We start from the raw sequence: 12458 nt of genomic DNA on the forward strand, positions 1-12458 counted from the left end.
CAGACAATGACTTGTTTATACTGCTCTATATAATATGCTGAAATATAAATACAATATTTATATTCCAATTGATTTATTTTATAATTAAATGGTAAAAAGTAAGCAATTTGCCAGTAAAAGCATGCTGTGACACTTTTGTATTATGTTGGATTTTGTAAGCAAATAGTTTTTAAGTGAGCTGAAACAAGACAAATCAGACTCCTGAAAGGGGTACAGTAGTCTGGAAAGGTTGAGAGCCACCTCTCTACTCTGCTTGCCATCCCCTGGAATGCTAAACTGCTATCTCTGTTGTTGGTTTTTTTTCCCATCAGCTAGATGCATGAGCGTTGTGAACCAACTGGATTTGCCCTGCCATTCCCCACAACCTGCTCGTAACTCTTTCCCAATATGCTCATGCACAGAGAGCAATTGCAGAGCTTTGCAGGCTCTTCCCTTCAAGTGCTATTTACATTGGATTCGGAGACCTTCTTACACTTGACACTGCTGAGCAATCTCAACCCTCAGTACTGTCAATTGGAATTAAAGGAACTCAACACCTCACGTAAGGAGAGATCAATTCTACAAGGTGCTGAACACTGCAACAAGATGCGGAGTGCCCTACACACTGAAGTTAGTGAGAGTTGAGGGCTGTCAACTGCTTTCAGGATGAAGCCTTTAATGAGTAGCACAGCTTGCTTATTAAATTAAGAAATTTCTCTTGTGTCTGGCTAAAGTAAAGTGTCTCAGAAGTTTAGGGAGCAAAAGCTCTTGGGAATGTTATTCAATGTTACAGAACATGTGCACAGTCTACACGTTTTCAAATAAAAAGGAGAGTTCTAGAGGTTGTTGGTTTTTTTTAAGTAAACGAAACAAACCCTCTCAAAATACTACTGTGTGCAATTAACTCTGGAGGGTTTTAAACCTGGAGAGAGTGAATTAAAAATATCAAGGGAAACAAGCTTAATAGTTACTGCCTAGTAAGTATTCATTTTAGGTAATTAAATAAATGAGTATTTAGGACCAACATGTAAGGCTAATTCTCTTTTTTATATATATCTATCAAGCATTGCTCAAAAAGAAGCTTACTGCTAGCACTAGAAACATAAGTTCACAAAGCTCTTGTATGATCCAGCTGATGCAGAAGGAGATTACAGCCAACTGATTTTTAAAAACTGCTGACTCTGTTGATCAGATTGGTCCAAGTCTTGCCATTAGCACCCATATGCTCTTTTTTCCTCTCTCCCCCTATATCCATGCCCAGGTCACCATGTGCCCTGCTATAAACATGCTGACTGGCTAAGGGGGCCTTGCAATTCAGGTAGTTAATCCTATTCTAATGTAGGTTAAGCAGGTGTGAAGCCTACCTCATCCAGAGAGAAAGTAGATGCTGTTTAGAGGCACCCTTGGATTTACAGTATTTAAATTAGGCTCACATAACTTCAGGAAACTAGACCAGTCTGTGCTGCTGACCTAGTCATACAGGTGTAAACCTGTCTGCTCTAAATCCAGTCTGAGCAACTGGCTCTTTCCACCCACCCTGGATTTACAGTGTCAACAACACATGGCTGTAAAGCTAGCCTCCTCTTCCCCACCCATATCAAAGTAAATATACTTTTGTTGGAGGCAAAGCTAGATGATTAACTGTAACCTGCTTGGTTTCAGAATTAACTAGACTGAGAGGCTGCAATATGTATTGATATGATTTTACCACTTCAAATCCAGTATGTGAGTTGATCATTTTGATAACCAAGTTTGATCATACAGCACTTGTGATCTCATGGAAAAAATGATCAGGGACTGCATTAGGCTTTTAAAATCATCTAAAAATCTTTCTGTGTTTGGAAGCCTTTATATTCTTTCTGATTCTGGTTGAAATAGCTCTATATAAGCAGGGAGGGGAAGATAGCAACAAAAGTGATATTTATTGTCCACAAATAAAAACTCCAATGATGCAACCCTCCCGACTTGTGTAAATAATATTCACTCATTCGAGGTAGGATTGTGGGATCAGGCCCACACGTCTTAGCCTGTTTCAGAGCAAGTAAACCTGCTTTGAGCTGAGTATTTCTCATTTGCTCATCTCAGAAAGAATTGGCCTTCCTTGTCTATTGACTGTATGCTGCAAGCTGTTTGGGAATTGAAGCACCCTAAAAGATTATTTCAGCAATTTAAATTGGTATTTTATAGCACTCTCCTAATTAGCAGTCATTTAAAATGGTTGGAAATTGCACTAAATTATGGGGAAAACAGCATGATTTTAAGGAAATAATATGCCTGTAAATGCCTAGCATGCCCTGGCATCTCATGTATGACAATCCAGATGCTCTCCCACTTGTAAATTCCACTGCTTCTTGAGTCTCAGGTCAATTCTGAGGTCAGTTAGTGCTGCAGATATCAGATTAATTTTCTTACAGGGAAGAAAAAATATAGAGTGTAGCAAAATAAGAAAGGAAATAGGATACAATGATACATTTAGATTCTCTTCTGGTAATAAGGTTAATTCTGTATTGGCTAGGAAAAATGAAAACTGTAAGACAGTCACCTGCAGTGAGAGTGGATCTAATCTACTGAACCCTTAGTAACACAAATAATCAGTACTAATGTGAATATTATAGTCCCAGAAACGGGACTACCTGTTTAAGGCTCAACTCTGCAAGGTGCTGCAGTTCTCAGCTCTCATTGGCATAGGGACTACTGATATGAGTCGATCCCCAGAATAAGTGTATGGTACAGCTCACCTGACTTCAGTTAAGCTATGCCAAATTACACCATCTGAGTACCTGGGTCATAGAACTGCGTGTGTGTTTTAAATTAATTATATAAACATGTATATATGTTTTCCTCTAGAATTTCTCACTTTAATTATTCAATTTTTTTTTAACAAGTATAAACCATTCCTATGTTCTTCTTTCCAATTTAAAATCTATTCCAGGATTGGACAAACATACTGATCCTCTGAGCTGCACATGACAATTATCAGAAGTTCGAGAGCCAGGGCATGCCTGCTGGGGCTTGGGGCTTTAGCCCCACAGAAGGTGCCTGTTGGGGCTCAGGACTTCAACCCCGTTCCTGCTGAAACTCCATGCCCAGCCAGGCGCACCCCGTGAGGCTGAAACCCCTACCACACCACCCTGCTGCAAGGCAGAGGTCCTGAGCTCCCACCCCAGTCTGGCAGATGGAGAGTGGGGGGCATAGGGGACTCCACGAGCCACACTTTACCTGTAAAAGAGCCACATGTGTCTCGCGAGCCAGTTTGGCCACCCCATATCTAGTCTCAAAGCCCTAAAATGCTCAGTAGAAATCCAAAACCCAATGTGTTAATGTAGCAGGATTAAGGTTTGTTCCATTTCCCTCTCATCTCCACTCCATGACTTCGAAGCCTTTTAAATATGAAAAATGCAATGTGTATTCTCAATCCAATGGACAAGTCAATAATTCAGCTTTTGCCTAACAAGGACGCAGACTGTGTAAATCAGTCCATATGTCACATACTTGTCCAGATTTTGTTATGAAAATTATGAATAGAAAAATATTGCTAATTTTTTTTTTACTCTGGCATTTAAGATCAAATAATGTCTGTTTCTAGTTAAAGAATTACAATTATTTGGTGTTCATTTGTTATCACTTCATTAACCATTTATTATTTTTAAAGTGCCACAGAAGTGAACAGCATTATATAGGCAGCAATAGAGGTAGCAAAATATTTTTAAAAAATTTACTAATTTCACACTTCATTATAAAATTATTTCAAAACCTTTGTATCTTTTGTTTAATACAATTATTATCAATAGATATAAAACAGGATTCCATATTTGTAGTATGAAGAAAATGTGATGAATACTGGATGGAAATCTTGCATTTTGCTATGTAAAACTTGTTCTCCAAGTTTGCAATATAAGAAAATAATTTTCCACCTCCTTTTTAAATGCATATGTTTTCAGATTAGCCTGTGATATTCTATGGAAACGGTGTCTTTTATGCTTCCAGTCTCCAGCTGCCACACAATTTCTCTCTCTTTCCTCTCCTCTTTGTTTTTCAGCCATATTCCCTGAATGTCAAAGCCAATTTAGTGCATTTCACTTTGCTGAATAAATCAGAGGCGAAATCCTTGCTAAAAGTGAAAATTTGATTTGCTAAAAGGAGCTTAGGGCAACTATTAATCAATATATCCAGAGTGTCAAAGCTAAGGCCATGATAGACATGCATTCATTTGGAGATTGGTTGAGGCAGATAAAGGGGGATACTGGGGGAAAAAGTGCAACAACCAGACTGTGAATGTGTTGGGGGTAGCGTTTGCTTTAAAAAGTGGGAAAGGATTCTGAGAAAAACTGATTTTACTGATGGATTTAAGCTTTTTTAAAGGCTTTGTTTTAATGAAGAGTAAATAATAAATACGTGGTGAGCTGGAAGGTCTTCTGTGATCTGATCAACTGAACAATTTTTTAAATAATATTCTTTCAGTGGACAGACAACAGATGTTAAAACTGAAAGCAGCTGGGGTTACTTGTATGAGTTTCACTGGATGTCTTCATATCAAGCTCTTTCGAGTCGTATAGAATATTTATATTATATTTAACCATAAGACTTGGAATGGATAAATGGCTGGGTATGCAAGATTTTCTTTTCTGTTAATTTAATACTAGTCATAGATGTCAGAACTGATAATATCAGAAACTGACGTTCTGCGTTTATCCACAGGACAGGCACAAAACATCAGTAGGACAAACTTCCTCATTCCCCCCCCCCCCCCTCCCAGTGAGCCTCATCCTTACCTGGAACAAATCTTCCCTGAACAGCAGACATGCTAATATTGTGTGTATCTGTTATTGCACTTTGGCCTTTTCCTGTTCCCATCAAAGTTTTGTAGTTGATTTCAGGAGGAGTGGAAGCAGGTCCCTAGAGATTTTTGTGCCAGATCCACAGATCTCAGATGAATATTCCAAATACTTTTAAAATAAACATCTCATACAAGAGAGAAAAAAGACCTTGTCATTTCCACCACTACCACTTCCCTATTTTTATTTGAAAACACTGGGAACATTTGTTAATGTGTGTGCCTCATAATACATCTTCTCACACAGAACCACTGGCAGTGGTGTATGCCAAATTAGGGGAACTTCTAAAAATTTTGCCCCCCAATTTGCTAACACTAGTTCAGTTCCATCAGTGTTACCAATGTTGATGTACCAAAGCAGTGTAGATAAGTTGCTGGCATTGGAAGCACAGTGTTGGAGCAGGGCTACTCAGCATGGTGCTTAAAACACAGGCAGCAGCTGGCAGCCCATCCACACTAAGGCTCCAAGATTCCAAGTTTGCCATTTAGTGTTCTCCAAGGGAGCAAGAGAAACACTGTTGAGTGCACATATGAACGCATAATATAAGCACATATTCATATAAATGTATCTCCACAGTTATCTATAATAGTCACAGCGGAACCCTCCGATATGCTGAAATTCAGGAAGAGACCATTCAAGGAAAGCTGGGGCTCGTGAGAAGCTGTTTGACTTGGATCCCTGAATGTAAGGCCCAGTGACCTTCTCCCATGACTCAGATGCCATTTAAACTGTGCGTTGGGAGAGGAGGTAAAATACCATAGGGAAATAGTTCTTATGTCCAGATCCAGTGTGCATGCTTGTGGAAGGGGTTAAAGGAAGAGTGGATAGTGTTTTTCTGATAAACAGCAGACAAGGGAAACTTGCAAAGTATCCAAGACAGTGCAGGGATAAAGGGTAAGGTGTCCTGACTCCCCAGGAGGCTCAAGTTATTATCACTACAGAGCTGTCAGGCAGCATGAAGCAGCTCATACTCCATACCATGTAGCATGGCCAGTAAACACGGCATTAGCATTTCCACCTGTTTCTGAAGGGACAGGGACTCCAGGACCCGGGGACTCCTGTGCAGCTGCAAAATTGGAAGTGTTGCCTAAAATGCCCCTGAATTCAGCTAAGAGCATAATAGGTTGCGGAAGGCCATAAACTCAACAAAACCACACGATTACATTGTGTGAAAATGAGTGGGTATGGAGTGGGTGCTCCGTGGGGCTCTGTAGCCACTCCACACAGCAGAGCTGGGCTATACATCAACTCCACAAAGGCCTCAGAAAGAGGACTATGGGGACGGACTGGGAGGCTGGCCAACGTGTATGTGATTATACACACCCAGTGGTCAAAGTGCTGCAGAGAGGCTGAAGTAAAGGCAGTGGAGAGGCTGTAAGGGCACGCTGCCTGGAAGGTGGGAGGTGAAGTGCATACTACATGGAGCCCTGCGTAATTTTCCCACACAAAATCCCAGCCTGTCTCCAAAGTCCTTTGGGTCTATGTGGAATTAGTTCTGCATGTGTGCTTAACACCGAGTACTGTAAAACTCCATCTATTGTGAAGTAGCACGGAAGTTCAACTTTTTTCATTTACATTTTATATTACACAATGATTTATATAGAATGCACACACACACTTTAGGTTACACATAGTACATGTGAGAGTATGTGCATAAATACATATATACACACACACCCCTTCCACCTACCTATACACATAAGATACATTGCTGGAACACTTTAAAGTGATTATTTCCAGCTTCTTCTTTATGTCTTTACCCACGTTTATCACACAGAGTGGCATTTTTGGAGCAGATGATGAGTAAAGGACAGTTTAAAAATGACAACTCTACAGCGAATCATATTCCTGTTCAATTTTACAATGTTAAACTACACCTCTGAGAGCTGCTTTGGAAAGAAAAGCTTAAATATTGTCCTCTACACAGAGTGTATTAGAACAATAATGTTTCATAAAACATTAACATTAGCACTAAAATATTCAAAACATTCTTGGATCTGGTCCATCAAAAATAATACCCTCATGCAGTACCCCTTTTAAATACCAGGATACTGCCTCTTTTTACCTATATCTATAATGAAATATTGTTAATTCCTGGCAAAATACGACCACATTTGAAAGCAAGCAAGTTTAACTTATGAAATTGTGTAACTAGTTAATTTTTGATAGATTAGCCCAATGTAGTGATCTCAACCAAATTTTTCATTTTAAGTGCGAAAACTTGATTTCTATGGTCTGGTTGGTGTTTTTTCATGCATGCAAATTTTTTTAGAGAACATTTTGTCCCGTTAGCTTCCTGTTATGCACAGTTTTAAGAGCTTAATGTTTCCTGCCTCCACTTAGAATAAGAGAACATTGCACATTTTTGCTGAATGTCAATGAGACAGTTACATTACAGAAATGGTGCCTGAGTGACTCTGAAACTGTGACTAGACATCAGCAGAATTCCATCCTACACTGGAGAACAGCTTAATTAATTCAATATGCCCAAAATAAAATGCCCCTCTCCCCAAACCAAAGCAAAGGGGAGGGCCCCAACCACAGGTAAACCACTGAGTGAAACAGCTGTCTGTTATGTAAAAAAAAAAGTCTAGCACAGCTCCATAAATATATTTAGGCCATTTATATAGGTCAGCTAATGTGGGTTTTGTCTCATCAGGCAGGAGATGAAGCAGCCTCAGTGTCTCCCTAAGCACCTTCAGCATTTTGCTAACGAAGTTACAGTACATAGGAATATTTTAATCTGACAGAAAGAACAACAATAGAATCTGACTGCTGGACTGATAATCTTCTTATCACACCCTGTGAAACCTAGCTCTAATATTTGACTGAACCTCCATTACTTGGCAACCCATTCTAAAAAGGCCAACAATGGAGAGAGAGAGAGAGAATGAAGTGGAGTGTGCAAGTACCTCCATATCTACATAAAAGAGATTAGAGGCGACAGCATTCCATTTTACAGCTCAATCATATTGTGTTAGCATGCGCTTATCCGAGCGCGGATGAAATTGAAAGAGAAATAAAAAAGAGTCAGGCAGATAGGAACCAGAAAAGCGAGGCATGAGCAATTTCAAGAATATAAAAGGATGCTAATGGCGGGGCCCTGTCATTCTTAAAAAGGGCTATTAGGGCACCATCATCTGTTCTTGTGCCCTTACGCTCCTCTAACTAAAGTCAAGCATTTCTTAATACCATTGTGCTCTTTTGCTTCTTCAGATAAGACATGGTCATGTTTCATAACAACACACTTCCCATTTATTTGATTTATTAACATGAGCAGACTAATTCTATTTGCTGATAAAGCCTTTCCATACATATTTTTCTTTCAATATTTCCTTCTGTAGAACTGGACACTTTTTGTTCAGAAAAAACTGCTGTTAGAGAACAGTCCCAATAATTCAGAAGTTCTAATGATTTTATGATAGCATATGAATTTAATATAATTTAAAGCAAATTTTAGAAGATGACCTCCACAGAGAATGGTGTAGACAGAGGGATCAAAGGCGTACAGCACGTTACTTTCTGTAGATAACTTCAAGAAAGAATCTTCTTTATAATGGCTGAAAAAAATGTTATTTTCTTCCACAATAAAGTTGTCTTTCAAAATATAAAGGTTTCCATTAAATTACAATGCATTACAGCTTAGTCTTTTATTGGTTCTAACACAACTGAAATGAAGGGTCTTTAATCATGTTACACCTGAAGAAATTACTGCAATAAAGGAAGATCTGATGTAGCCCACATAACGGGCCAAATTCACATATAATGCCACTGCATTCAGTGGACTGACACCAAAGGTTTATTTGGCTGACTATGGCTATATAACAATTCATACCTTTGTTGCTCTTTGTTCCTTTTATGACTTGTCCCTTTTCCCAGCTCCATTGTATCACTGCCTAGAATAACATGTGCCGGCATAGGCAACAGAAGGGTAGCACCATCGCAGGCTTCTCTACAGTTGTTTTGTGCCAATCCCAGTCATTAGTTAAGCTCTGGCAGCCCAAGTTCAGCAGCACTCCATCATTCAAAACCAAACTAAAAACCTTCTGATCATGCTCATCACATTTGCCCTTTAGCATGTCAAGCTCTTCCTCATTTTGATTTTTGTGATCTAAAGCAGCAAGCACAGATTTTATCACTGACTTTGGCTTATCAGAAGGCTTAGGAAAGGATTGCCTTTGTTTACTATTTAGGTTTTTTTTTTTTTTAACCCAAATGGGGTCAAGCAAGTAACCTTAGATAGTGCAGCTTTACCACGGCAGGTGTGTTTTTGACTTTGTCTCATAAGTCTATGACTTATAGACTATAGACGTTTTCCTCAGCTAGTTCAGATTGCGGGTCTTAAATTTATAATGCCATCTTATAGTGTCCAATAGCTTTTCATGCTAACTACGGCATTGAATTGTTTTTAAAAGATTGCTCAGTTTCTCCACTCCCCCCGCACGCCACACTCCAAAAGAAAGCTATGTAACATATTCACAAATCAAACTGATAAAAGGTCCTGGGGCAATCATCGTGGTGTGTGACTGACTTCTAGCTCCAGTGCTCTATTTCAGTTAGACTGTTGTAGGCATCTTCCGAAGATGAAGCTCAAACTCACCTATTTAACTAGTTTTGACTTAATTTGGGGTGCTTTATTAGCAACCAGTGTAAGACAAAGTAGCTAGTATAATACAGAGTGATGTTTAAATTAGTTTACAATTTGCTTGGGCTCATCTAGAACTGCTTTGAACAAAGCCATTCAGAAATGTCAGCTGTGTTCCTAACCACTGTAACAAATTGTTGCCTGAACGCTGCACACCTAATGACTTCAAATTAGCTTCACTGCGATATTGCCTGACAGTTCGTTACGACTGTTAGCAACATAGCTGGCGTATCATGACCAATAAATTGGTTTCAGTGTGGGCTGGGAAAGGGACTTCCATCAATTTGATTAAAGAAATTACTGTAGCATTCAAAGCATAAAGACAAACTAGTTTAAGGAGACAGAAATAAGTTAACTGTACCAGAAAAACATTGCTCATGATTCAAAAGCTTGTTTATAAACCATTTGTGGTACAAACTTTGAACAAATACATTTCATCTGGGCAGAATATGAAATATTTCAGCATGTATAGGATACTGTCCCCTTTCAAAAGTAAAATTATGCTTTAGAAGCACATTGATTTTTATTATTATTATTTATTATCTACACTGTGGTAGGACCAGAAGCCCAAGCAGAATTGGGGCCCCACTGTTTTTGACATATAGGAAGACAAAAACCCAATACTTAAGTGTTGAGTCACTACCACAAGAAATGCTTAAAACAAAAGTGTCTCAGGAACAAAGTAACATACTGAAATGTAGATGTTTACTATCTGCTGTTCCATGCATTAACAAAATCCAGTACTCTGGCTTGCTGCATGTATATATATGTAGTCTATACAGTCTAATAATATTATAATAAGGGTGCAATTTCTGATGGTAATAGAAATATACATTATTTTTTAACTTTGATAAACAGAAAGTTGCTGGATTATGCATTCACATTAAGGTGAATTAGAAAATTCCATGGGGTAAAATGGAATCTAAAAGGACATTACTATATTGGCTATAGCAATTAAAGTACATCCATCCTCACTGTGAATGGTTGGTATGCTGAGGCTCCAATATGGCAATTAGCTGAATGAAATGCACAAATATCTCCAATTATCCTGCTAGAATACCAAGACGAATATAATAAAATAAACAACAAATAAAAAGCTAACACTTTTTTCATATGTTTGTGAAAGGTGAGAGATTGACAGCCGTGGAGAGTGTATTTGTTTATTAACCCATAGAATGACTGCACTACACGCTAAGCAGGGGGGGAAGAGAGGGATTTGTCTGGCTTGCTAGAGGAAGGGGCATACATCTTTAAGGAATAGAGAGGTACAGAATGAGTTTGCAGCAGCCGCAGAGCAGGTCAGCATGGGCATGCTGACCCATTGCTTCAGGTGACTGGAAGAAAGGGGAGGTTACATAGGCACATGCCGGACTAGAGAAGCCTGCTTTTACCTGGACTTGGCACAGCCAGAAACAGGTACAAGTGTCTCAAACACTGCATTGAAAACATGCTTCAGATCTGACCTAGAAGATCCACAAATCTTTGCTCTGAGAGATTATTTCTTCTAACCACTGTCTCTGCTGAGATTGCTAATTAGCTTTAATTATGGTATGTTATTGTGCGATGTGGACACTGGTCCATCTTGCACAGACCAAGGAAATATTTAGATACGTGTAGTTCCTTGTGCCCTACTGCTGGCATAATCTGGCCCTAAAACCAGTTTAACTCTCCCAAGGACTGTCACCCCAGTATAAGATGATCTGCCTGCTAATGTAGATGTTCTTATGCCACTTCCCCAAATCCAGCTGGCATAGCAGAGGAGAGGGATAGTGGCCAGGTTTCCCCTATTTCACACTGAACCTACGTTGCATTTTTTTTTTTACCACTTTGGGGTGTTCACAGTGCAGCCTTCAGATTGCTCTAATCTGGTGCAGAGGAATTAGCCTTGTACAGAGTTTTAAACAGCATGATTTCAGATGTCTTTGAACACAAATCTCTCACTAGTGCTCGTGCAGTTCAGCTGCACCTGAGATCTGTCCTCTTTAATAAGAAACACGTTAAAACATTCATTCACTTATACCTCCACCAGTACCATTTAATAGTAAGAATAATACTATGTCTAGACCAGGATATATTGTAATCAACATTCCTGTAATGATTCTACAGTCTTAAACATAAAACTTTATAAATCTGTCATCCCATTTTGTCACTGTAATGTAATAATCTGTGTGCTGATTTTCAGGTGGTCATTGTTTTACAACTACATATATATATTATGTACCTGGAATATGTTTAGCCCATCCAATGATGACCACCAATTCTCTGTCTGCCAGGTCACAAAGTGTGGTGAGCGCTTTGATGTCACTATCTGGAACAGTAGGGTCAGGCATGGCATAGATCTTCTCTGGTTCAGCAACCAGTAAATGGGAGACAATCTTGTTATCTGTAAAAATGGACCAGAATGCTACAAGATCACCAACAGTGTTACCCTATTTTTCTAATAGGTGAATTAAGTTTCACATTAACTTAAAAACAGTGACCAAATTTACCCCTTGTGACTCTATTAACTCCACCAAGGAGGTACAGCAGAAATTAACTGGGCCCGATATAAACATTTTCAACAAACATGACTAATTTATTGTACATAAATTACAAATAAAATAATATGAGATGCACATATAAAATTATTACATCATAACATTTGGAATAAAATTGTCATTGTCAAAACTTTTAGGGATTGAAATAAGTTTTAGGTTTTGCACATTGAAACTTTTTCTGTCATTTATATTTTTGGATATAGTGTTTTTAAGAAGACCTGCACATTGCCTGAATAAAAATAACACAGACAATTAACAAATCATTAAATCCTTAAAATCTGAAACTTCTGTTGCCATTCTTTATCTTAGATGTCAGAGTCAAACTGTCCTAATACATGTAATCGCAAGAGTTTCTGAGCAGCTATCATCCTATATATCTTATAGTACCTATAAGCCTGCTCTTTTAAAATGATAAGACTAAGATTTGTGGTCGCAGGGGCTTGTATTCTAGGAATAAAAAAG

General features: G+C 38.6%; 1 protein-coding gene across 7 annotated transcripts in view; it reads right to left on the reverse strand.

The window, feature by feature from the left end:
* The window catches only part of ESRRG (estrogen related receptor gamma), a 489078-nt gene that overhangs the window by 48685 nt on the left and 427935 nt on the right, over positions 1 to 12458 (reverse strand). For all 7 annotated transcript variants that reach the window (XM_050950238.1, XM_050950240.1, XM_050950241.1 and 4 more), the window contains one exon: positions 11681 to 11842. In XM_050950238.1, the coding sequence (XP_050806195.1) occupies positions 11681 to 11842 (162 nt within the window). The remainder of the gene's footprint in view (positions 1 to 11680; positions 11843 to 12458) is intronic.

Source organism: Gopherus flavomarginatus, chromosome 4 (genome assembly GCF_025201925.1).
Source record: "Gopherus flavomarginatus isolate rGopFla2 chromosome 4, rGopFla2.mat.asm, whole genome shotgun sequence".
NCBI classification, from domain to species: domain Eukaryota; kingdom Metazoa; phylum Chordata; order Testudines; family Testudinidae; genus Gopherus; species Gopherus flavomarginatus.